This window comes from Oncorhynchus mykiss, chromosome 17 (genome assembly GCF_057628025.1).
Source record: "Oncorhynchus mykiss isolate SJ-2025 chromosome 17, ASM5762802v1, whole genome shotgun sequence".
Lineage (NCBI taxonomy): Eukaryota > Metazoa > Chordata > Actinopteri > Salmoniformes > Salmonidae > Oncorhynchus > Oncorhynchus mykiss.
Window position 1 is genome coordinate 16,382,124 of NC_143038.1, and position 27,856 is coordinate 16,409,979.

The following is a 27,856-nucleotide window of genomic DNA, read 5'->3' on the forward strand; positions in this document are numbered from 1 at the left end:
TTTCATTAAAGGTTATTTAATAAATTGAATATATTGAAATTTAGTTTTGGCATTTGTGTGTGTGTGTGTGTGTGTGTGTGTGTGTGTGTGTCTGTATGGCAAGAACAATGTCCATTATCAGACCATAATAAAAAAAATACTAAAGTCAATCAGAAGGTTGAGGCTTTCAATCAAAGAGCAAACAATGCTTCTACATAGTCCATTCATTCATTTAGGACCCCGCGGAAAACCTCATCGTTTGAACTTGATAAAGGCAAGTGGGGGCTTTGTTTTTTTTTGACGTCAACTGAATTTGATTATTTTCAACGGGTCAAGATGGCGGAGGAGAGCAGGTTGCAGCATCGGAATCACTCTCCGCAAAATTGCAAAAACAGCATTTTCGGCGAAGGTATTATTTGTCCTTAGGTAGTAAATGATATGGAAACATGAATACAATTAGGTTGTTTTGTGGGATTGAGGACAATAGCCCTGTTATTTTTATTCTGAGCTAACGTTGTCATGGACGAGGGAATGCTATCGAGTTCCAGTGTAGAGCATCCCATCCCATTATTCGTTTCCTATTCAACATCACCTTTACATTTTGCGAAAAAAAAAAATGAATTAACATTAACGTCTTGATTGTGTCAAACTAAATATGATATCCAAAATGTCTCGGTCAAACAAAGTCAAAGCTAGCTAGCAGTTAATAATAAGTTAGCGCTACACAATAAGCTGGGTGTTTCTTTTTGTAATGCTAGCTAGCTAATTGATGTTAGCTGGCTGACCATTTTTTTGGTCTTACTTGCTAGTTTTAGTAAATACAGCTAATCTAATTGTTTTGTTACCTAGCGATCTACCCATTAGCCAACATTGGTACTGTGCAGTATGTGAAGGCATGATCTACCTTATGTCAAAGCTAACGGTACTCTTCAGGTGTCAATGCCATTATTAGATAGCTACTACTGTTAGCTATCGTGAGCTTGTAAACGTTGAGACTGCTAGCTAGCTAGTATTATTGCCTAGTTTAAAATGAATGATCTGCCTAAGTACAGGATGACACGAGTTGCATAAGTGTTTTGTGTAGCTATCAAGCTAATTTAGGTGAATAGCTTGCTAACCGGTTTATTAGAAGGTAAAGAGGCCAAGGACCCTATGCTCTAACGTTAGTCTACTGCAGTTAGTCTACTGTCTTGCCTACTTGTAATTAATTTGGCCAGCTAGACGTTAGTTAGCTGCTATAGTTGCTGGTCTTCTCTCTTACGCAACCTCCCAAGAGGATTAGCTAGCTAATTTGCCTAGCCAGTTCACCATCGATGATGTTGGAATACTGTGCGTACTTGTGATACTTTAGCTTGCCAACTACTGTATCATTAACTGTTTCGATACTGACTGCATACAAACAAGCATTGAAGTAGGCCATTACACTTTCACTGCTTCCACTAAGCCCTAGAGAACAAGTGTGTTTACTTGCAGCAGCTGTTCCTGCTGCTTTGCTGCACAAGTCTAGGGTCTATTCTACATGGTGTGTTTTCGAACATTGACCTAGCCAGTCATACCATGGGATTGCATGGTTGAATGGAGAGGGGGGGGGGGGGGGGGCTCGAGCTCATGTTTTAAACGGATACTTCCCCATAGTCTGATGAACTCGTGGATACCATTTTTATCTGTGTCCAGTATGAAGAAGTTAGAGGTAGTTTTGTGAGCCAATGTTAACTAGCTAGTTTGCTAGCAGATACCCATAGACTTCCAGTCATTGTGATAATGTTAGCTAGTAATTGTAATAGCGACTTCCTTCAAACGAAAATATATATATTTTAAAATATATATGGTATCCAAAAGTTCATCTGACTCTGGGGAAGTAGATTAAGGGCCTCATTGCCAAAATCCTGAAGTATCCCTTTAAATTGTTTCTGCTAATTTGGACTTCTTAATTTGGACTTCTTGAAATGAGCCAAGGTCAGAGGTGTAGGAATTAAAACTTCATGGAATTGTTAGGAATAGAAATGTTCCTTTACAAGGAGAGAACTGTCTGACCATCCATCCAAGCATGGGAGATTAAGAGGATGGCAATAGCAAAGCTATTATTGGGATCTTTTGCCTCTGTCTAAGAAGTAGGCTAAGCCTTGTCCGAGGCTTGCGCTAGGATGGACCATAGGGCAGGAGCCCGTTTCTATAGACAACTTGAGGCTACAGTCTTCTGTCTGGCTGTCCAATAAAAATGTCCTATCCAATTTTCTCCCCATGTCCACCTTTAAGACCTAGGCCAAGCTTTTGCACCTATTGGCAAACATTTTATGAGCTAGCTAGCTTAGTTGGCGTAGGCATTTAGCCTAGCTTACTCTCTCAACCAACATACCCCCCCTGCAGTAATGACAGAGTATGCTTTAATTTGTGTGCTTAGACTGTCTACTGACTAGCAATAAATTGTACTTGACTGAGGCGAGTTCCAGGTGTGTGAGTTGCATCACTGCAAGGCACAGCCTCTTAAAAAGGGAGTCCCGTCATCATCCTAACATGGCATGTATCTCTGACACAGCTGTCTCAGTGGACAACTGCTGACGGAAGAGATCTCTGGCTCTAGGATGGCTTGCTTTCTCTCTCTTTCTCTGAGGACCTGAGCCTTAGGACCATGCTTCAGGACTACCTGGCCTGATGACTCCTTGCTGTCCCCAGTCCACCTGGTCATGCTACTGCTCCAGTTTCAACTGTTCTGCCTGCGGCTATGTAACCCTGACCTGTTGACTTGACGTGCTACCTTGTCCTGGACCTGCTGTTTTGGACTCTCTCTCTACCGCCCCAGCTGTCTCTAACTCTGAATGATCAGCTATGAAAAGCCAACTGACATTTATTCCTAAGGTGCTGACCTGTTGCACAACCTGTGATTATTATCTGACCCTGCTGGTCATCTATGAACGTTTGAACATCTTGGCCATGTTCTGTTATAATCTCCACCCAGCACAGCCAGAAGAGGACTGGCCACTCTTCAGAGCTTGGTTCCTCTCTAGGTTTCTTCCTATGTAACAGCCTTTTTAGGGTGTTTTTCCTAGCCACCGTGCTTTTACATCTGCATTGCTTGCTGTTTGAGGTTTTAGGCTGGGTTTCTGTACAGTGCTTTGTGACATCGGCTGATGGAAAAAGGGCTCTATAAATGCATTTTATTGACTAGGATCAGCTTCCCCTCTCATAATCCTAACCTTAACTATTAGTAGGGAAAATAGAAAACTGAACGAGAGCAATGTCTGCAACTTTGGCCTACACTGGTATCTTCGCATGCATCTGAACAGAGTGCTTAAGTGAGCCAGAGAACATTGGCCTAAGTGAACAACATTTCAGGGCCTAGGTTAGCTCCATTTGACCTATGGCATGGTTTCGTTTGGATTAACAGATTAGCGTCCCTACCCCATTGACGTTTAACTTTTAAAGTGGGTAAGGTTAGTGTTTTAGGGTAGGGATGTCCCAATAATACGTCATAGCTAACATATTAAGAATGGTTGATTCCTCTAGACTGTTGGCAGGGAGTCATGCCAGCACATCTGAAGTGCCATTGAACTCTAGCCTAGATCGTTTTTTTCTTCTCTCTGATGTTGAGATGTAATACGGGTTATAGGTCTCATCTTGCCCAATATCTTGCTTCATGTTTATGGTATTTGATTATGGATTTCTCAGATTTGTGGCGACGACTGCTGTTCAGTAGTTGCGCAGCACCCTAGAGTTTACTGCCACCACTGTATCCCTCCTGTACTTTTTCTCCCCACCTTGACAACTCTCTCTGGTGTTGATGCGTTTTGATTGATGCCCTTTGGATAAAGGGCTTGAGGCACGCTTCCAAAGCTCAGAAAACCAGTCCCGCTCTACACTAGGTTTGTCACGATTCACTGATTCAAATGTTTACGCTAAGACATTTGGATCGGTCTCAAAACCGATCCAAATGTAGCATGCATTGATCAGAAAATCGATTTTTGAATGTTATAATTAACCGATTCACTTTCTATTGCTCATTACTTTTCTACCTTCCGAAAAGTCCTCCTGTTTTGTAATAACTGATCGGTCCTCTCCTTCAGTATCGCACTAAGCATGTAACTGTGCTGACAGTCATTGATCTAAAAGTAATTTTGCATGCCAAACAACCCCAGGGATGATCAGTAGCCTAGTCAAACTGTGCCCAGTTTTGCACGCTGACCAACGTATAGTAGTTGGCCGGTTCCTGATCTTGCACATCTTCAGCATTTAATGCTAAAATGGCTTGCGCAATATTTAGTGACAACCTATGTAAATGATCTATGCTCTGTTGAACATTGTGTAGTAAGCTACTGTAGACGCAGCCTATAGCTAGATGAGTTACCTGCTGAACAGGGCTTAATTTTATTTAGATTGTTCAGGTTCACCATCAGCAAAGTTTTGGTAGTTTTGCATTAAGCAATCTGTGTATATAGTCATTTTTAGATATACAGGGTAACGTTGACCTTCTTCATAACTTAGACAGCAATCACTTTGCGAGGCACTCTGCGTAGCCAAAGCAGCAGGGCGAGAAAGTAAGCTCACTAAACTTCCAAACGGTCTAAACAATTTGATTTTGAGATGGGGTGAAATCCAAGTTGCGCTATATATTCATTGGCTATGTCATAGCTTTTTTTGTAAATGATAAATATTCATTCACTACTAGCTCAAACACTTAATCTGCAAAAATGAGAAGTTAATTAGTGGGGATTTCAGAACCAAAATGGAGCAACAAAAAAAGACTAAATTGCTCCCCCTAATCTGACAGTGGTAGTGTGGTGGTAGATGCCTAATCTCCTTTTATGGCTCAGATCAGGTGCCTAGATGGTTCATACGCTATAATCATACATAATTCACGATGCACACTTACACCATAGACCTACATCATTTATACACACACACACGTCAGCTCACAGATTCAGCTCATGAGCTGCATCAGCAGCCAATTAAATAATAATAACAAAAATAAATTTGAATGGAAAATGAACGTGTTAGTGCATCGACTAGGTTTTTCTCTAATCGCACCGAATCATTTCAAATGAAACCGTCTCGTTCCTGTATCAGAGCCCATGAATCTAGATGCATATCAAATCATCTTGAAGGGGAATGATGCACGTCCCTAATCTACACCGACCAATAGAACACCTGGACTTCTCCAAATCCCTCTTAACCCTTTACACTCGTACCCGCATAGGGGTTGAAAATTGCATATTTGGAGACGGATCTTTTTTTCATATTTTTTTTTCACCATAAGCACTGTGTGTGTTTTGACTGACTGCCATTCTGAACTTGAGCACCGCACGAGACAAGTTGTTCCCGTCCCTCCCACTATTTGGGCGACTTTTGCAAATGTTTTGTTGTCTGAGGGAAATTCTGTAAAAGCTGTATTTTGAAAGATGAGATGTTGAAGATTAGGCTATAATACTACATGCCACTGATGTCATTTCGGCCAAACACCCGAGAGTCCAAATGTGCACGTCACATTTCCGTATCATGAAACTTGTCATATACAGTGTCAGTGTTTATGATCGCTATGTTTGATGCACAGTTACATGAGGACACGGCGTCATACCCTGGGTGGTTCTGAACAGTGAGCTTGTTTTTCATCTGAATGCTAGGGCTGGGAATTGCCAGGGACCTCACGATATTATCGTGATACTTTTGTGCCGATACGATATGTATTGAGATTCTATACGGTGATTTTTTTATTGCGACTTACTAAACAGGCTATTGATCACCATATGTCTGCTGCAGAGGGACTAGGGAACCATGAGAAAATCAGTCATGGAAATAAGTGTTGGAAACCAATTGGTTCTCTATTTAAAAAGATGGCAATAAGCTATGAAGGAAGTATACTGGAGTTTTGGTGAAGATGCAGCCAACTAGTGCAAAAAATAATACTGCAATATCAAAACGATATGATGTATGTTCAAATAATGTAACTCTATAGCTATTTATTGTCTTGCCCTTGTCACTACTGAATGCGCGCATGACTCCTTTCTATGTGCACTGAAATGACGATCGGTTTCTCTGAGCTGCCCTGTGAAAGCCTAAAACTAAGATTTTTATTTTAGAACTTGGCAATAGAACAAGCGTTCAAATTATGCCCACCTGACCCAAAATGCGATATTTATAATGAGACGTTTTTTGGGTTGCGTAAACGGTAATTGCGTGAGGGTGGGGCTGCAGGCGTTGTTCCACACAACCAGTGTGCTTGCTGTAGTTCCTCAACGGCACCGCTAGGAGAGCTCAAAAAAGCACCTTCTAGTTGACTCTTCTTTTGTCACCCATCTTGGCTGGTCCCCTGACGCTTGGCATGATGACACGTTGGTATATGACTAAAGCGCTCTAAATAATGCAGAAAGTTGTCCTCAGCCATGAGAACTCGCTCTCATCCTGTACTTAGTCAAATCGTTCATCACTCGCTCCTCCCAGCAGCGTTGACCTTCAGCTTCTAATTTGGCCAAGGGCACTTTTATCCTCATAGGTGGTTTGTTCTACTGTTAGAACCAATGGGTTCACCAGTTTTATGAAACTGTGTCAACTCCCATCTCAAATCTCCTTCCCTCTGCTAACCCTTTTCAGTCCATCTTCCAAATCCCTTTATAATCTGAAAGCCATATTGCCCAGCCAGCTATGGCATAGGCCTAAACCTATTCAGTCCTTTCAGATCTCTGAAGGTGGAGTAGACTGCGACGGAGGCTAGTGAGTAGGCTTTCAAGTTTGGAATGCAGCCTAGCCAGATGGAGACATTGTGAATGGTCATCCTCTGGCCGTTACTCTAGATAAGGTTTCCGGGAGGGCTGCCGTGTGTTCGGGCTTCTGTTCATTCCAGTTGTAACAATGCGACTCCAGGTGCGTTTAGCTAGTGCTGGTCACGAACGAAGGCCTGTGCACACTTTGAACCCTCCACGGCTGTGGATGCCCATTCTGGTGCTGCGCTAGGAGTCGGCCTATGCCTCTACAGACATTTTCCGGCCACAGGATTCTCCATTGAATGTGGTTTTTAGTCCAAGTTTAGGTTTGTCGGAATTGTCCGGATGTTACCTGCTGTGCTCTGGGACTCTGAGACTTATGCGTTTTGATTGATTGACCTGGTCTAAGACTAGTATTTATTTTAAGCCTAATAGATGCCCATTGAGGTGCCCAGTCAAGCACCCTTATTGCCCATATTAAGTATATACAATGGGTCCGGTCATGGTGGTCAAATCCCCCCCCCCCCCCCCCCCCCCCCATCAGTCATGGTCAGTCAAGGCCATGGATATGAACAGTTGCTTGTTGTGTAGATGTCTATCAAGTTGTTCAATTAGCATAGCAATTAGCACATGACTGGTTGCTTTGCCTTTAAACCCCCTTAAATGTCGCACTCGTTGTGCTGATCCTATTGAAACGATGGGGGCTTTATTTGTCTTGCATTCTCCCTGACTGGCTGGCGATTTAACTGCAGTGTCATCTACTGTAATGTGATGAGGGTGGCTGCGTGTGCCCCTCATTATGCCCCCCCCCCCCCCCCCCCCCCAATGGGCTAACTGTCCTTGAAAGGACAGGGGGAACCAAACCAGAGCCCACAGACTTTATTAATGAAACAATTGGGCTGGGGAGGCCGAGTTGATGTCGCGCTGGCAGGGCTGCACAGTCTGCCTGCTAGGTGTGTGTGTGTTCTAACTGCTCTAACCAGTGTTTGTTTCTTACCCATTCGCAAACTTGTCAACCCAGTTCCGGCCACTTAGTTTTTTGTTTCCTGTTTCAGTGAGTGTGTGGTACAGACGGTATTCTTCCAGCTCTGTTTCACCCAATGAGTAGCTCAACTCTTCAGAGAACATCAGCCTATATTGTAGTTCAACTTCATTGAATTGCATCCATCAAATGAATCATGAATAGATTGTCATTTAGGCCTACTCATGATTACTGCTCTTGTATCATTTGACTTGAATGTTGTTGCTTTGGCATGCTGACATGTCTGAATTCAAAAACTTTTGACATCAAAACTTGTGACTTATGACTGGGACCCATTATTGTTATGACTGCAGTCTGCTGTTTCTGCTGTTTTAAAGAGAAGGTTCCAACAAATTAAACTATTTTCATCTCTTTCAAGAACCTTACTGGTGTGATCGGAGTTGGCGTAGACTACCTCTCAGACCATAGACTACCTGTCTAAACCACACCGTAGAGAAACAGGAAGCAGATAGACACCAACTCGCTGCTAGCTAACACTCCAAACATTTTGAGAACGAAACCCTTTGACATCCGGGCATCTTGATCGGGTTCACTGCAGAGTACAGGGGTTCCTTCTTTTAAAAGTTTCGAGCTCACACCACGGGACTTAGAGGTACCCAGCATCACTGCTTCATTGCTCCAGACCACCGCAAGGGGGAGTTGGAGCACTCGTTATGCTTTTGGGTCCCAAGGTTTTTATATATCCAATCATATCGAGTGGTTCCAATGACAAATTTGATGCGAGCCACCCTTCCATGGTGACTTTCTTCAGCAAAGATGGCTGACAAAACATTACGGAGGAAGCAAATGTAAGTAATTATAACGTCATAACGAGTCAAGCAAAAAATTTACAATTGAGAGGAATGTTAGTTAATGTAGAGACAAACGATTGTGCATATTGTTTTTGTCATAAAGTTTGGCAAGTTTCAGCCATATCCAATACCGGGAGTATCAAACTCCATTCTTTGAATGATGCTGTGTCTGCATGTATGTATTACAATTATACACTTCAACAGTGTTTACTGCGCCTGGGACATCAATGATTACACATTGTAACTATGCAATAGACTAGAAACATGATTTAAGTAAAGGCTGATTTGTAATTCATATATACAGAATAAAAAAAACAGTACATCCTGCCTGCACGCCCACAAACAAGCCACTCAGGCGAAGAATGACACATGGAAGAGGACGATGAATGAGATGGGAGTAACAATCCAGGATATTTACTCTAAGATGACATAATGTACTGAAATAGGCAGGGAGCGGGTTTCGAACCCTCAACATTCTAGTCCGAAGCCCAGTATGCTATCGACTGTGCCCAAATGTACTAATTGATGTTGGGGCCGATTGTTGCAAAAAAATACTATCAATTGGAATCTTTAACATGTGGAAAAGTATTAGTTTTTCACAAGCATAGCAGGATGGGCCATTAGCTGAACAGTATATTGCATAGTTACAATGTGTAATCATGGATGTCCCAGGCGCAGTAAACACTATTCAACCTTTACTTGAACCTTTTAAAAATTGTCTAATAGCCAAGCCAGGTGTGAAACCCCCCCAACTTGCAACAAATCATTTGTATCAATCTTTCCACATCTACCTACACACAGTTAATGTTCTGGGGAAAAAAGTGTGTGTGTGTACACTCAGCAAAAACACAAACGTCCTCTCAATGTCAACTGCATTTATTTGCTGTGAGATGTTACCCCACTCTTCCACCAAGGCACCTGCAAGTTCCCGGACATTTCTGGGGGAAATGGCCCTAGCCCTCACCCTCCGACCCAACCGGTCCCAGACTTGCTGTCTTGCAGGAAATCACGCACAGAACGAGTGGAAAAAGATGGCGTAATGGATTAATATGCCCCGAAAATGAAGTTAAAGTAACACAGTTGAATTTATATTGTGGGTGAACTAGTATCTGAAGGTATCTGTGCAATATACACTTTATCTAACCAGTAACCACTTTCAGGTTTGAAAATGTTTAACAAACTCTGATTTGAGGATGGACAATCTCTATGAATTGAGGATCTTCCCTTTAATGATTCTAAACATCTCTACCAGGTGAGCATGGGGTGGAGGGTGTGCCTCATAAGATGAGCCCTGAGGAAGAGGAGGTCCTGTTGTCGGAGGAAGATGAGGAAGAGGCCTTGTCGGCCAGGCCGGTCCAGATCGTTGTGGCTCACGAGGACGACCACGCCTTTGAGCTCGACGAGGCGGCGCTGGAGCGCATCCTGCTGCAGGAGCATGTGCGCGACCTCAACGTGGTGGTTGTGTCGGTGGCCGGTGCCTTCCGCAAGGGCAAGTCCTTCCTGCTGGACTTCATGCTGCGCTTCATGTACAACCAGGTGAGGTTATACACAGGCTTTCCTTGTACAGGCTACATGAGGGGCCTAAAATCAGGGCCTAAAATTCACTTTTTGGTCCACCAGTCACTGGCAGGTAAATCTACCAGCCAGATTTTGTTTGACCAGCCAAAAATATTTTTTCTCTGAAATGACACAACCCATTAAAATGGCTGCGCGTGCTTTGTAATGTTACTAAAACATATGTATTACTAGTAAGAAGTAATGTGGTATATTTCATATGTTTGTGACCCTGTGTTTTTTTTAAAACCAAAAATAGAGACAAATGTACACAGGTTACCTTGGTAATGTGACTTTCTGCCTGTGAGATTGAGTCTGACTAGTAGCTGTTGTCTTCTCTTCCCTAACAGTTGAAATTCAAACATTTGAAAAACAACCTACCTAACAATGTAAATAGCCAAGAAACACAAGGACAAAGTCTCACTTCCGTAGACTTTCGTTTCAAGTAAATTAGACCTTCTTTTATGCCTGTGCCAGCGCTCGCACTGGAGCCCTGACCACCCGCCAACGTGACTGGTGAAATTGACATCTTACTGTCAAAATCTAGATGCGGTGTTTATTTTAGTGTACAACAAGGTGAGGCTAGATGAAAGCTTGTCATACTATACATGTAAAGCTACACTGTGGTGGAATATTCTAATCGAGTGTCATTTCTTCAAACAATCTATATTTAATATTGATTTAATTATTGCAATAATAGCCGGCTGCGACTGTGGGGGTCCGTGGGGCGACGCACAATTGGCCTAGCGTCGTCCGGGTTAGGGAGGGTTTGGCTGGTAGGGATATCCTTGTCTCATCGCGCACTAGCAACTCCTGTGGCGGGCCGGGCGCAGTGCACGCTAACCAGGTCGCCAGGTGCACGGTGTTTCCTCCGACACATTGGTGCGGCTGGCTTCCGGGTTCGATGCGCGCTGTGTTACGAAGCAGTGCGGTTGGGTTGTGTTTCGGAGGACGCAAGGCTTTCGACCTTCGTCTCTCCCATGCCCGTTCAGGAGTTGTAGCGACGAGACAAGACAGTAACCACTAACGATTGGATACCACGAAATTGGGGATAAAAGGGTGTAAAATACATTTTTTTGAAAAAGACACTAACAGGATAGAAATGAATTCTTATTTAATAAGTATTAATTGCTAACTATTAATATCAAACAAATCAGGTAAATATGTAATTTCTCTCAACACACGGCCTACATGTATAACCAGGACTGTTATACATGTGACCTAGAACCAGGAGAGGATACACACAGGCTTATGTAGTATATGTACATAGGCATACATCGTTACATGTAGAATAAGTTGTAGAATTAGTCCTTATTAAGGATTCCAGCTACTCTTCCTGGGGACCAGCAACATTAACCTCCTTAGTATGGAAATCCCATTAACAGCCCTACTTCATTTCTCAAAAGAGAAACATAGAACAATTTCTAAACTGTTGACATCTAGTGGACGCCATAGGAACTGCAGTCTGGGCCCTAATAAATCAGGTCTCCCATAGAAAAACATTGGAAAACAGTGGCACGCAATCTGATTCTCCCAATAACAATGATTTGAATGGGCAGACACCTCAAAAAAAAAAAAGATTGATTCTCCTTGGGTTTTCGCCTGCCATATCAGTTCTATTATAATCACAGACCGCTTCTGGGCCTGAGTAAGGCAGTTTACTTTGGGTATGTCAGTCATCCGAATTTCCGAATACTGCCCCCGGCCCTCAAGAAGTTAAGGCAAATACAATTTAAAACACTTTTCACAACACATTAAGTGGACACATGCGTGTTTGTGTGCAGCCTATACTGACCACACACCTGCTCTGACCCACCAGGTATGGAAATACACAGGTTAGAATGCAAACACAGTGGCCCTCATCCTGACAGTCTGGAACATACTAGAATATGAAGCAAGGTTCAACATGAACTCTCGCCTGTTTTTTGTTGTTGATAGTAAACTCATGCTTTTGTAGATAGACGCCAGTAGATTTCCAAGTAGAAATTCACTTGACCAGTAGACTTCTGGCCTACTTGCCCCGACCGGAAAAAAATCAATTTTCAAACCCTTGTGAGAACTGGAGAACAGCTCATGTCACATGTCTGGTGAACTTTGTGAGTCTGAGTGCTTTATGACCTGTGGTGTTTCGCCACATTGAAGAGCTATTTTCTGCAGATGCGCTGTGAAATGATCCAGTATCACTTATTGAAAATATTGCCTGTTGGGCTACCTGGCGGTGCTTTGGGCTACCTGGCGGTGCTTTGGGACATCTGCTAACATGAAGTGTCCTTTGAAATTCAGTACACTATTGGCCCTGCTAGAACATTTTTTACATGGACTTCAAACAACTCATTAGATGAAATCACACAACCAACCAGAGATACTTATCTTGAGTTGGAAAACATTGTCCTCATATTTTTCAATCAGTGAAACTAAGAGCTGTGAGGAATTAATTCACTCCATTCATTGGATGCTTAGGGAGTAAACTTATCAGGATTTCTGCCACAACTTGCTAAACCTGTTTGCTGTTCATAACTTGTTTAGGGGGGGTGACTGTAATCCATTTGAGCTGTGCTTAAAGCTGATTTTTTTTGGGGGCGCACAATGCTTGCGACTGTGGCACGCTTTTGCAAGAACTTTATTCCAGGCATAAAGGCTGCTTTTGTGTGTGTGTGGCCCTCAAGGTTTGAGCGGGGATTGCCATCAATATGCCACTCGGGTATGCTAACAAACAGGAGGGCCTGGGTTAGGGTTGTTCAATATGAGAGTAGGGTCCAGAGGAAAAAATATCTAGCTTCTAGAAACTTCAAGGATATCTGGAATACATCTGATGGGTCTAAGCAGGTACTGTAGTAGATGGTAGTATTTATTGCCCTCTAATAGGCTTGGTAGGGCCTTGACCATATTGCTCGCTTATACCGTTCAGGTTTACATTAATTGTCTAGGGGAAATGGCTAGAGGTTGTTTCTGGGCAGGGCCTGTGAGGACCGTTTCAGCCAACGAGAGTCGTGGTACTGTAGCTACATGGCTCATATGATTGCCAATCTCCTGCTTTGATGTGTCCTCTTCAGACATCTTGCTCCTGGCTGGGTGGGCACGAGGAGCCACTGACGGGCTTCACCTGGCGGGGGGGCTGCGAGAGGGAGACCACGGGCATCCTGGCCTGGAGCGAGGTGTTTGTGGTGGACAAGCCAGACGGGAGCAAGGTAAATACAAAGTCTCTTTTCCCTTGGATGGGCACATGTTTTCTCCCAACTAAGGTTTGAATTGTTAAGACTTTGCACTCCAAAATCCAAGTTTGTTTGATATTTTCAGACCGCTAAAACAATCAAGATGAGTCCATATCAAACACCACCAGTAAAATGTGGAAATGATATGCCGTTTATTGTCTCGATTCATTTTGGATTGCGGCATATAGCCAGATTTCCAAAACAGATTTACGAACTTTGATTTTGGAGTGCAATGTCCCTTTAAAAAACACGGTTTAAGATTTCCAGTTGTCCATTGGTTAATTCAACTGATTTAATACCCCTTGATTTTGGTAAAGAATGCGACTTATTCATTGATTTGATCCTTTCCCTGCAGGTTGCTGTTCTTCTAATCGACACACAGGGGGCTTTCGACAGCCAATCGACCATCAAAGATTGTGCGACGCTGTTTGCGTTGAGCACCATGACCAGCTCTGTACAGGTATGACGCTCCCCCTCAGTGTACCCTTTTATATTAAGGTGTTCACTGCTCAAAGTAGTAGGGGAGATCTACTGTGTGTGTGTGTGTGTGTGTTTCATTTGCCAGTATTGAACAAATAATAGTAGGGAACTGGGTGATTCTAGGCTGTTTGGATGAGGAATGCCACTCTACCTATCCCCCTTTTCACCAGTAAGTATCTGGATTGAAAAATTGGCTTTTTCCCCCGAGACTTTTGGTGCATGTTATTGCATGCTAAATAAACAGTTATACTGTCATGTGCTAGTTCTAGACTGTAATTGAATACCAGACTTCCCTGTACCAACTTTTCAATTCATGCAAAACAGTGATTGAAAATGTGATCTATGTTGACATCAGGTTGATGTTTTGTCACCGGTTAGGTTTACAACTTGTCTCAGAATGTGCAGGAAGACGACCTTCAACATCTCCAGGTTTGTGTGTGTCCATGTTTGTTAAGTCCCCCTTCCAGAACAATCCAATCTTCAACACTGCCTTGGACGTTGAACTCCACAAACAACTTGAAAAGGATCTTTACTTTGAGGTTATCACAGCCCTCAGGGGGGGAGGGGGATGTCTACATGATGTTCCTTTGATGATCAACCATGCAGTTGGAACTATTGTACTTAAGTGGGTCACAATTAGAGCGCTTGTATGGAAGTATATAGCTGCTTTCTCCGTTGTTAAAGATACGGACGTTTGAAATGCTAAGTGAACGTCACATTTTAGACTTGAAATGTGACTGTACCCCTTTTGACTCGAGCACCCCTAGAAGCAAAAGTGATTTATATATGTATGTGTATATGTAGCCTCTTTTAAAACCTACTCAACAGACGACTCTGAAATGAAGCGTGTTATTAACGTTACTATCCTATTAGACGGCAACAGTCCGCTGCAAGACGGCTCCTTGTTATTAATAGATCGACTGACTGTTGTCCTTTTTGACAAGAACGTGGAGTATTACTCTGCTTTATGCCTGACTTTTTGTTTCTCCCCCTACCTAGCTCTTTACTGAATATGGGAGGTTGGCCTTGGAAGAAATCTACGAGAAACCATTTCAGGTATAATCGTATTTCTCTGCTGCCTTTCTTATTGGATAATAATGACGAGATTTTTAAGTAATTGAGATGGAGCTAATGGGCATCTCTAGAGTCTTATTCAATATGGCTGCCATTACTTGACATTTTGTGAAAAATCAATAGTCATGTAGTATCTTGTTTAATATTTATTCCTTGACTTCCACAACAGACTTTAATGTTTCTTATAAGAGACTGGAGCTACCCTTACGAGCATTCTTACGGCTTAGAGGGAGGGAAGAGTTTCCTGGAGAAGAGATTACAAGTACGTATTTTTTTCACTTGCTCCATTCTAAGAAAATAAGAGCTTTAACATCTGACATTTCAGGAACTAAAGCACTTACACGCGTTCTAATTTTGCGTCCGCTGTTCAAACAGCCTGGTGTCCTATGTTTGTGCAGTCTTGCCAACTCCTATGGTCATTGGCACGACAACGACCAGTAGTAGGCTATACAGCACTTGACATTGGCATGACAACGACCAGTAGTAGGCTATACAGCACATGGAGAGGTGATTCTAGCTACAAGGCTGCACACTTGGGTTCTGAAGGAATAGATGCCAACACTCTGACAGCTATGCTGCCTTTGTCAGGGTTTTTAGCGCAGACAGATCTGAGACCAGGCCAATTCGAACTATATTTGTCCAACCATTTACTTGAATAAGCAAGGGTCTCTCCACTGTGTGCAGGTGAAACAGAACCAGCACGAGGAGCTGCAGAATGTCAGGAAGCACATCCATTCCTGCTTCTCGAACATTGGCTGCTTCCTCCTGCCCCACCCCGGCCTCAAGGTGGCCACCAACCCCAACTTTGATGGCAGACTCACAGGTACGCTGTCGGAAAAGGTTGCTCAATTACCCTTGTGGAAAGATTGCACACCTGTCTCTGAGAGCATGAACAGCGCCATTGAGGGCTGTCTCTATTATTAAGTAGTCCATTTCCTCTTCTACTTCTGAATGTGTTGACAGTTGATGGCGCTGCCCATGTTAAAACAGGCTTTAGTCAACGTACCCCCTAGCCAACTCTTGTCAATTCCAAATAAACCAGACCCAAGGCACTCCTGTCAATCTGAAGTGATTGGATGGGGTCTAATCACTATGGTCAAATGTCTACCTAGCCAATCAGAAGGTACGGTGAAGCTATTACCATAATGCTATATCAATCATCTCAGATATCCAGGTGTGCCTAGGGAAGATGGTTCACTGCAGACTTGTATTTTTGGATCTTAAAGGGAAAGTGCTACATAAATGCCATCTATTACAATACGAAGGTCACCTTTTCTAAGTTCTAAAACAACACATATGCCTTTTATATATAGTTGCATTTAAGGTCTGGTGGTGTTTTTAAAAGGAAAATGTCCAGACCTTTTAATAAGAAATGATACTAGATTACTTTAGAAAAAAAATTGGCGTTGACTGATCAGATCAGATCAAATGATGACATTTAAAAGAACCGTTGTGTTGAAACGCCCGTGCGATGTTTATTAACAGTGAGAATCGCAGAATGGTTAAATAAACGACTGAGTTTGACTGTGTGATATTAGATTGCTTCTTGTGTAAATATTTTCTGTCTGGATTTGAATGATTTTCCCCACTTGTCTCCCCCTCTAGATATTGATGACGATTTCAAGACTGAGCTAGTCAACCTAGTGCCAATCTTGTTGTCCCCGGAGAACTTGGTGGAGAAAGAAATCGGAGGATCCAAAGTGACGTGCCGAGACCTTGTACAGTATTTTAAAGTAAGTTGATTGTTTCAAGCATTCCTTCTGAGCTTATGCCTTGCCATCATTAGCCAGGCCAGTTACTCAACCCTGCACCTTAGAGGATGCTGCCCTATGGACATGGACACAGACGTGGAATCACTGGTCACTTTAATAATGCTTACAAAATGAGTAAAACAGTATGCATGTACAGTGCCTTGCGAAAGTATTCGGCCCCCTTGAACTTTGCGACCTTTTGCCACATTTCAGGCTTCAAACATAAAGATATAAAACTGTATTTTTTTTGTGAAGAATCAACAACAAGTGGGACACAATCATGAAGTGGAACGACATTTATTGGATATTTCAAACTTTTTTAACAAATCAAAAACTGAAAAATTGGGTGTGCAAAATTATTCAGCCCCTTTACTTTCAGTGCAGCAAACTCTCTCCAGAAGTTCAGTGAGGATCTCTGAATGATCCAATGTTGACCTAAATGACTAATGATGATAAATACAATCCACCTGTGTGTAATCAAGTCTCCGTATAAATGCACCTGCACTGTGATAGTCTCAGAGGTCCGTTAAAAGCGCAGAGAGCATCATGAAGAACAAGGAACACACCAGGCAGCTCCGAGATACTGTTGTGAAGAAGTTTAAAGCCGGATTTGGATACAAAAAGATTTCCCAAGCTTTAAACATCCCAAGGAGCACTGTGCAAGCGATAATATTGAAATGGAAGGCGTATCAGACCACTGCAAATCTACCAAGACCTGGCCGTCCCTCTAAACTTTCAGCTCATACAAGGAGAAGACTGATCAGAGATGCAGCCAAGAGGCCCATGATCACTCTGGATGAACTGCAGAGATCTACAGCTGAGGTGGGAGACTCTGTCCATAGGACAACAATCAGTCGTATATTGCACAAATCTGGCCTTTATGGAAGAGTGGCAAGAAGAAAGCCATTTCTTAAAGATATCCATAAAAAGTTTAAAGTTTGCCACAAGCCACCTGGGAGACACACCAAACATGTGGAAGAAGGTGCTCTGGTCAGATGAAACCAAAATGGAACTTTTTGGCAACAATGCAAAACGTTATGTTTGGCGTAAAAGCAACACAGCTGAACACACCATCCCCACTGTCAAACATGGTGGTGGTGGCAGCATCAAGGTTTGGGTCTGCTTTTCTTCAGCAGGGACAGGGAAGATGGTTAAAATTGATGGGAAGATGGATGGAGCCAAATACAGGACCATTCTGGAAGAAAACCTGATGGAGTCTGCAAAAGACCTGAGACTGGGACGGAGATTTGTCTTCCAACAAGACAATGATCCAAAACATAAAGCAAAATCTACAATGGAATGGTTCAAAAATAAACATATCCAGGTGTTAGAATGGCCAAGTCAAAGTCCAGACCTGAATCCAATCGAGAATCTGTGGAAAGAACTGAAAACTGCTGTTCACAAATGCTCTCCATCCAACCTCACTGAGCTCGAGCTGTTTTGCAAGGAGGAATGGGAAAAAATGTCAGTCTCTCGATGTGCAAAACTGATAGAGACATACCCCAAGCGACTTACAGCTGTAATCGCAGCAAAAGGTGGCGCTACAAAGTATTAACTTAAGGGGGCTGAATAATTTTGCACGCCCAATTTTTCAGTTTTTGATTTGTTAAAGTTTGAAATATCCAATAAATGTCGTTCCACTTCATGATTGTGTCCCACTTGTTGTTGATTCTTCACAAAAAAATACAGTTTTATATCTTTGTTTGAAGCCTGAAATGTGGCAAAAGGTCGCAAAGTTCAAGGGGGCCGAATACTTTCGCAAGGCACTGTAGATACTGTATTCTAGTCGATGCCACTCCGACATCGCTCGTTCTAATAGTTATATATTTCTTAATTCCATTCTTTTACTTTGCGATTGGTGTGTATTGTTGGATACTACTGCACTGTTGGAGCTAGGAACTCAAGCATTTCACTACAACCTCAATAACATCTGCTAAATATGTGTATGTTACCAATAACATTTTATTTACTCTATACCTCAACTTTTATATACCCTTTTTTCCTCCTATACCTTTCCTCAATTAATTTTCTTCTTCTGAAACAAATGTTGCTTGTTTTATTTATTTTTTCGGCACAGGCATACATGAAAATATACCAAGGGGAGGAGCTGCCTCATCCCAAGTCAATGTTACAGGTAGTTCACTCTCCAGATAGTCAATGATACATTCCCCTAACAAATGACTGGATTGTGTTCAGTAGGCACAAAATGGAATAGAATAGTTTGAGACGGGGGTAAAACGGGGCGGCAGTACCTGAATTTATCCAATTAGAAAGCTTGTTTTCTGTTGCAAAGTGTTGTTGTAAATATAGCCCTGAAACAACATTCTCATGTTTTCACTTGTAGTTGACCAAATGTATTGTGCCATGAACATTCATTGCATCACGATGCCTTTTGATACCATTTTAAGTTACTTAGTCAATGAGAGATTAGCAAACTATATGCTTGTACTCATGAGTGTGGGGAGTTGTGCCCATTTCTGTCCTATGAAGTCATTCCTGACCAATATTTGTCTATTTAGAGGGCCCGTTTGGCTAAAGAATACCTCCAGAGGCAACACGTATTCCATATAGGCTCTTTAAAACTTTGAGTTGAATTTCATGTGAATGTAGGAGAACGTTGATGCACCAAAGGAACCTAATCTCAGGACGGCTTTCCCCTCTTCTTTCTTCCGCTGTCACCTAGGCAACGGCTGAAGCCAACAACCTCGCAGCTGTTGCAGGAGCAAAAGACATTTACAACAAAGGCATGGAGCAGGTAATTGAACAATTACTTTCTGTTTTGAGCATCCAATTTAGCATATGACTGACTAATAAAAGCAGTCGAAGCGTTTTCATCTGTGCGGATGAGTTGTGGCGTGTGTTACTAGCTACATTTTACTCAAGATTGATTTAGTCGAAAAGCTTTTTTGTTTCGTTTTTTTTTGTTGTCCACTTAACCATCAATCTTCATTAGACGGCTCTAAATAAACTCGGAAACAGCTCTGTTTTTGCTCTCAGCAAAGTTGTGTCCTCCTAGCTCCTACATCTAGCTATGCGCTGGCTCCTTGTAGATCTGAAAGGATTAGGTTGATTTAGTCCCGTGTATAGCACTCCTGTGGAGTCTGATGTGCTGATGTTCACATTTACGTTGTTTCTTCTGTATTGATCTATACTGACCAAAAATAGAAATGCAACAATTTTTATGATTTTACTGAGTTACAGTTCATAAGGTAATCAGTCAAATGAAATAAACTCATTAGATCCTAATCTATAGATTTGACATGACTGGGCAGGGGCGCAGCCATGGGTGGAACTGCGAGGGCATAGGCCCACCCACCGGGGAGCTAGGCCCAGCCAATCAGAATGAGCTTTCCCCATTTAAAATACTTTATTTCATACAGAATTACTCCTCAGTTTCATCAGCTGTTCGGGTGGCTGGTCTGACTCTCCCACAGGTGAAGAAGCTGGATGTGGAAGTCCTGGGCTGGCGTGGTTACACGTGGTCTGCGGTTGTGAGGACGGTTGAACGTACTGCCAAATTCTCTAAAACAATGTTGGAGGCTGCTTATGGTAGAGAAATAACCATGAAATTCACTGGCAACAGCTCTGGTGGACATTCCTGCACTCAGCATGCCAAATGCACGCTCCCTCAACTTGAGATGTATGTGGTGCTGTTGTGACAAACTGCACATTTTAGTGGCCTTTTATTGTCCCCAGCACAAGGTGCAACTGTGTAAAGATTATTGCCGTTTAATCCTCTTCTTGATATGCCACGCCTGTCAGGTGGATGGATTATTTTGGCAAATGAGAAACACTCACTAACAGGGATGTAAACTAATTTGTGCATGAAATTAAGCAAAATAAGCTTTGTATGGAACATTTCTGAGATCTTCTATTTCAGCTCCGTGAAACATGGGACCAACACATGTTGCTTTTTATATTTTAGTTCAGTGTACACTACCGGTCAAAGTTTTTAGAACACCTACTCATTCAAGCTTTAAAAAAAAAAAAGATTTTCTACATTGTAGAATAATAGTGAAGACATCAAAACTATGAAATAACGTAGTAACCAAAGTGTTAAACAAATCCAAATATATTTGAGATTCTTCACATAGCCACCCTTTGCCTTGATGACAGCTTTGCACACTCTTGGCATTCTCTCAACCAGCTTCATGAGGTAGCCCTGGTATGCCTTTCAATTAACTTCTTGATGCACCTTCTTGATGCACCGTTACGGGATCATTTTTGTCAACATCCGCTGAATTGCAGAGCGCCAAATTCAAATTAAATTTTCATGAAATCACAAGTGCAATATAGCAAAACACAGCTTAGCTTGTTGTTAATCCATCCACCTGGCGTGTTAGATTTCAAAAAAGCTTTTCGGCGAAAGCATACCAACTGTTTATGTAAGGACATCTCTCTCAGCAGACAAAACATTAGAAACAGCTAGCAGCCAAGTAGATTGGTCACGGAAGTCAGAAAAGCAATAAAATGAATCGCTTACCTTTGATCTTCGGATGTTTGCACTCACGAGACTCCCAGTTACACAATAAATGTTCCTTTTGTTCCATAAAGATTATTTCTATATCCAAAATACCTCCATTTGGTTGGCGCGTTATGTTCAGAAATCCACAGGCTCGAGCGGTCACGACTGGGCAGATGAAAATTCAAAAAAGTATCTGTAAAGTTCGTAGAAACATGTCAAACGTTTTTATAATCAATCCTCGGGTTATTTTTACAATATATAATCGATAATATTTCAACCGGAACTGTAGCTTCTTTCATAGGAGAGAGAGAGAGAGAGAAAATGTCTGCTCCAAGCTGTTGCACATGCAAAACGCTGCTGGCACCCAGCCATACAATGACGCGATGTGATCTTTCTCGCTCATTTTTCAAAATAAAAGCCTGAAACTATGTCTAGACTGTTCACACCATGGGGAAGCCATGGGAAAAGGAATCTGGTTGATATCCCTTTAAATGGCGCGAAGGCAGGCAATGGAACAGAACTTTCAGGAAAAACGGTGTGTTCGCCTGCGATATCAGTTCTGTTATACTCACAGACAATATTTTGACAGTTTTGGAAACTTTAGTGTTTTCTATCCTAATCTGACAATTATATGCTTATTCTGGGCCTGAGAAATAGGCAGTTTCATTTGGGTATGTTTTTCATCAAAATACTGCCCCCCTACACTCAACAGGTTAATTAATTTGGAATTTCTTTCCTTAATGAGTTTGAGTCAGTCAGTTGTGATGTGACAAGGTAGGAGTGGTATACAGAAGATGGCCCCATTTGGTGAACAGCCAAAATAAGCAAAGATAAATGACAGTCCATTCATTACTTTAAGACATGAATGTCAATCAATACAGAAAATGTCAAGAATTTTTAAAGTTTCTTCAATTGCAGTCGCAACAACCATCAAGCGCTATGATGAAACTGGATCTCATGAGGACCGCCACAGGAAAGGAAGACCCAGAGTTACCTCTGCTGCAGAGAATAAGTTCATTAGTTATTGCACCCCAAATAAATCCTTCAGAGTTCAATTAACAGACCAATCTTAGCATCAACTGTTCAGAGGAGACTGAATCAGGCCTTCATGGTCGAATTGCTGCATAGAAACCACCACTAAAGGACACCAATAAGAAAACTTGCTTGGGCCAAGAAACACGAGCAATGGATATTAGACTTGTGGAAATTTGTACTTTGGTCTGGAGTCCAAATTGGAGAGATTTGGTTCCATCCGCCGTGTCTTTGAGACGCGGTGTGGGTGAACGGATGATTTCTGCATATGTTTTTCCCACTTTAAAGCATGGAGGTTGTGTGGGGTTGCTTTGCTGGTGACACTGTCTGATTTAATTTAGATTTCAAGGCACACCTAACCAGCATGGCTACTGCAGCGATACGCCATCCCATCTGGTTTGCGCTTTGTGGGGCTATCATTTGTTTTTCAACAGGACAATGACCCAACACACCTCCAGGCTGTGTAATGGCTATTTTACCAAGAAGGAGAGTGATGTAGTGCTGCATCACATGACCTGGCCTCCACAATCCCCAGACCTCAACCAAATTGAGATGGTTTGGGATGAGTTGGACCGCAGAGTAAAGGAAAAGCAGCCAACAAGTGCTCAGCACATGTGGGAACTCCTTCAAGACTGTTGGTAAAGTATTCCAGGTGAAGCTGTTTGAAAGAATGCCAAGAGTGTGCAAAGCTCTCAAGGCAAAGTGCGGCTACTTTGAAGAATAAAAAATATATTTTGATTTGTTTCTTTTTTGGTTACTACATGATTCCATGTGTTATTTCATAGTTTTGATATCTTCACTATTATTCTACAATGTAGAAAATAATACAAAATAAACAAACCCTTGAATGAGTGCGTAGGTGTTCTAGAACTTTTGACCGGTATTGTATTCATCCCACATCTGAGTGGCAAAGAGACGTGTCTAGACTTAGAGGCTAGGGGTTGACTTGCGATTGGAATTGCGTGTGATTTAATTGCCATTAAATTGTCTTGCATCTGTCAGATGCCCAGCCCATATGGGCTTATAAAACACTGAATATTCAAAAGTAAATGAGTTGCAGTATGTTTGTCCCTCATGGCGAACTCTCCTTTCTCCCAGGTGTGCGGAGGCGACAAGCCCTACATGGCCCCCGATCAACTGGAGTGCGGCCACGCGAACCTGCTGCAGGTGGCGGTCAAACACTTCCGCTCGGTCAAGAAAATGGGCGGCGAGGACTTCTGCCGGTGCTACCAGGAGCAGCTGGAAGCAGAGCTGGACGAGGCCTTCACTAACTTCATCAAACACAACGATGGCAAGAACATCTTCTACGCTGCGCGCACGCCCGCCACGCTCTTCGCCGTCATGTTCGCCATGTACGTGGCGTCGCTGGTCACGGGCTTCCTGGGTATCAACACAGTGGCCACGGTGTGTAATCTCATTATGGGCGTGGCACTGGCTGCGCTCTGCCTTTGGGCCTATGTGAAGTATTCCGGCGAGTTCCGCGAGGTGGGCAGTGTCATCGACCAGGTGGCCGAGACCCTGTGGGAGCAGGTGGGTGACCCAGGAGTGGAGGGTGGGGGGGGGGGGAAGAAATGACTGCCGCACATCTCTTGATCAGTCAGAATATTATGCATGTTCTGTTTCTCTTGCTCGGGCTCTTTCACTCCTATTTGACCATCTCTTATCTCCCTTTTTAATGTATGCCTCTTTCTCTTTTCTTTTCCTCCCTTTCGCTCTTTCTTTCTACCCCCTCACTCTCTTCCCTTTCCCTGTCTCACACCATGTCCCTCTCCTGCTTACTCTTTTACAGAGAGCGTTTGCTCCCAAGCTCTTTGTCCTGTTCTTTTCCTAACCTGTTTGGATGTGACTGACTGTGATTCTCTTTCCTCCCCCTCAAACCAGAATCTTCCCAAATCAAGTTTATTTTCCTCATCAGCCTCTCCCTTCCCTTTCCTTGTTCCCTATCTGCCTTTGTCTCTCTGGTTGCACCCTGATTCTTTACCCTTTCTCCAGATGTGTGCGCCCGCCATGGATTTAAAATAAATGTATTGGTGTAAGCGTTGGCTTGAGGGAGTTTCAACCATTGTTAAATCCATGAGAGGGAGGGTGCAAGTGCACACTTTGGAAGGAGGGAAAGATAATTGGGACACCTCCCTCACTACTTTCCCCACTAATTAGTCTTCCCTCTTTTTATCTTTTTTTTTAAAACTTTGTGCTTGCCACAGAGGACGCCACGAAAGGTAAGAGGTGGCCAGAGGGGAAAAGGGCTCCTTTTCTGAGGCAGAAATAACTTCAAACGTCACTACTAATGTCATTAACACGTTCCACAATACTTCCCTTGCCTTGTTTTCAGATCTTTTCCAAACTCTTTGAGGTGGCGAGGAGTCGAGTCTCGTTGGATTCCTTGATAACGGCCCAGAGAACGAGACTGGCCTCGAACAACAATGTCAAGAAGAAAAACTAGCACCTGCCCCCCCTTCGCTTGGTTTCCAGTGTCCATTTTTAGGACCATATATAAATGTTTTCTTTTTTGATAGCTCATGGTCCCCATGCCATGCTGGTTTAGTATTTAAAAACTGCATTTTATACCTGGTTCGCACCACAAATGTGGAATACAGGTTGGCACTTTCATGGTTGATTTCTCATATGTTGTGGGGTTTAGGGTGGGTAGGGTGACATCGGGGAGTGTGTGCGCTCTCATGATAAGCTGCCACCATTTCCATTTTTTGGTATGGATGAATGTACGAACAAACAAATGAAGCTTGCTTTCCTTTCTTTGCTCCTTTCTCTCCACCTCCAGTTGTTGGTTTTATCCTCCTTTCCCCCTCCCTTTCATCTGACGTCTTCCCCTCCTTCTCATTTTCTTTCCCACCACTCTTGTCTCTCTCCCCAGGTGTTGAAGCCTCTGGGCGTTAACTATATGGAGGATAAAATTAGGCTGAGTGTGGTCAAGTCTCTGCTTGTCTGAGCGAGCCGTTGTCACAGCACGGAAAGTTAGAGTAAATGGGAGACCCACTGCCCACATTAAGTGTCAACACGCCCGTAGAACCAACGTTTACAGCTTTACCCTCTGTAATTGGTCCTAGCCGCTCGTCACTTAACTTGGGCACCAAATGAGAAGGTGGCATTACGAGCGGTTGGCAGTGTGGAGAAGGATGAGCCCGCCTCCTTTTCTTTGATCAGACTGCTGATTGGATGTCTTGTGAGATGCATCTTCCCCCCCCCCTCCAGCCAATGGAAACTGATTTATTGTTATAGTGACAGGACATTTTGTGGTAGTTTTATTTAAGCGGGGCCAATTTACAGCTCAGTAGTTTTATTAGTGGTTGTCTGGGACATGCAGCGTTTAGAGGACTATTTAAGCTACAATGTACTCCTCGTCTTCTCTAAGATCTTTCTCGTTTTCCTTCCTACTTGTCTGAGTGAATGGATATTAATCAATGTAAGAACAACCACTGCTCTCTTTCACTAACACTTGTCATTGGCGTTTTGCGACTACACAGTTACACACCGATCGCGGTATAGCTAGTTGTAGCCTGCCTATTAGTTCAGCGTCACTCTCCCACCTCCCACCACATCTCTCAACCAGCTGCTCTTAAGGTGAATCATTTTGTATTTCTATTGAAGTATTAGAATTATTATTCTTATTCTGTTGCAATTATTCCATCCAGACCATTACCGCCAATGTGTGCTGTTTTGTACAGTTTTTTTTTTTATTTTATTATTTTTTTTACTCATCCCTAATGGGGCATGTGTACGAAATATACATATATAAATACATTTTCTATACCTTTTTTGTAGCTGGGAGAACAATGGTTTCGTGGTAGGCCACTGTGCAGTTTACTGTATTTAAATGAATGCTTTCGTGATTTGTGTATGTCCAATAAATTCTTTTTATATACATTTTGTAAAGTAATCTACATTGAGCACTGCAATTCCACCCCTGCTGGCAAAGAATGTTTGTAAACTTGATTTTCTTCTGTTGCAGTTTAAAGTTATTATCGTTAATTTATTTTTCAAGACGAGATTAAAACACTACAGTATATGAAGTAATGCTTGATTGGTTTGTTTGTACAAACGGAGGCCCTTTTTTTGCTAAAGGAAATAAAATATAGGTGAAGTAGGCAATTTCCTTTTTTGGCGTCAGACCTGCCTAATTATCATTTGGAACCGTTTTTGTTTTAATAGGCAAAATTACACTTAACATCTGACTCCAGCATGATCTGTTCTTGCAATTAGAACTTTTAGATTTAGATAATTTATCAAGCAGTAGTTTGGGATGTAGTGAACTACTTCTTCAAATTAACTTTATCAAGTTTTTTTTTTATGCATTTTTATCCATTTCTGTCATTATTGAAAGAGATTGTGATATCTCGCATCTCAAAATAGGGCTACTTAATGTTAGATCCCTCACTTCCAAGGCAGTCATAGCCACTGAACTAATCACTGATCATAACCTTGATGTGATTGGCCTGACTGAAACATGGCTCAAGCCTGATGAATTGATTGTGTTAAATGAGGTCTCCTGGTTACACGAGTGACCATATCCTGCAAAAGCAGAGGTGTTGCTAACATTTATAACAAATTATAGCTACTGTTTATGGGCCTCCTGGGCCGTATACAGCGTTCCTGACTGAGTTGTTTGAATTCCTATCGGGATATGTAGTCATGGCAGATAATCCCATTTTTGGTGACTTCTATATTCCGATGGGGAAGTCCACAGACTTACTCCAAAAGGCTTTCAGAGCCATCATCGACTCTGCGTTTGTCCAACATGTCTCCGGACCTACACATTGCCACAGTGATTCCCTGGATTTAGTTGTGTCCTGTGGATCTAAATGTTTTTTCCTAATAATCCTGGACTATCGGACCACCATTTTAATACGTATGCAATCGCAAACAAATCATCTGCTCAGACCCCAACCAAGGATTTATCCAAAGCAGCGCTATAAATTCTCAGACAACCAAAGATTCCTAGATATCCTTCCAGACTCCATCTACCCAAGGATGTCAGATTACAAAAATCGGTTAACCACCTGAGGATCTAAATTGAACCTTGTGTAATACCCTAGATGCAGTCGCACCCCTAAAAACCAACATTTGTCACAAGACATGAGCTCCCTGGTATACAGAAAATACTTGAGCCCGGAATCAAGCTTCCAGAAAATTGGAACGGAAATGATGCCAAACCGGAAGTCTTCCGACTAGCTTGGAAAGACGGTACCGTGCAATATCGAAGAACCCTCACTGCTGCTCGATCAACCTATTTTTCTAACCTAATTGACTAAAAACAATCCAAAATGTATTTTTGATACTGTCGCAAAGCTAACAAAAAAGTAGCATAAGTCTGCACAGAACTGCCAGGACCTCTAATTCTCCCTCTCCTCCTAGAGGACCTGAGCCCTAGGACCATGCCTCATGACTAATTGGCCTGATGACTCCTGGCTGCCCACAGTCCACCTGTTTGTGCTGCAGCTCCAGTTTCAACTGTTCTGCCTGCGGCTATGAAACCCTGGCCTGAACACAGGGCGTGCTACCTTGTCCCGGACCTGGTGTTTTTGACTCTCTCTCTCTCTCCCGCACTTGCTGTCTTGACCTCTGAATGATCAGCTATGAAAAGCCAACAGAAATTTACGTCTGGCACCCTCTACAACCTCTGTGATTATTACTTGACCCTGCTGGTCATCTATGAATGTTTGAACATCTTGAAGAACAGTCTGGCCTTAATGGCCATGTACTCTTAATTGCTGTTTGGGGTTTTAGGCTGGGTTTCTGTATAAGCACTTTGTGACATCTCCTGATGTA

At 42.6% G+C, this 27,856-nt stretch overlaps 1 protein-coding gene across 3 annotated transcripts; it reads left to right on the plus strand.

Annotated features, from left to right (window-relative positions):
• The first annotated feature begins 151 nt into the window (after nt 1-151).
• Nucleotides 152-26,100, plus strand: LOC110493797 (atlastin-2). 3 transcript variants are annotated; one of them, XR_016487776.1, is made up of 14 exons: nt 152-388; nt 9,757-10,040; nt 13,112-13,246; nt 13,626-13,730; nt 14,129-14,179; nt 14,750-14,806; nt 14,994-15,086; nt 15,509-15,647; nt 16,430-16,557; nt 18,653-18,709; nt 19,259-19,330; nt 23,171-23,602; nt 23,862-24,291; nt 24,405-24,679. XR_016487776.1 is itself a non-coding variant. In XM_021568286.3 (14 exons), exons 1-14 carry the CDS (start codon nt 316-318, stop codon nt 24,513-24,515), a joined length of 1,752 nt encoding a protein of 583 aa, XP_021423961.1. In that variant the 5' UTR covers nt 152-315; the 3' UTR covers nt 24,516-26,100. The 3 variants fall into 3 exon arrangements, 2 of the variants coding, with proteins under 2 accessions (XP_021423961.1, XP_021423962.1); XM_021568286.3 differs by having other exon boundaries at nt 24,277-24,291; nt 24,405-26,100; XM_021568287.3 differs by lacking the exon at nt 23,862-24,291 and having other exon boundaries at nt 24,405-26,100.
• Nucleotides 26,101-27,856: the final 1,756 nt, after the last annotated feature.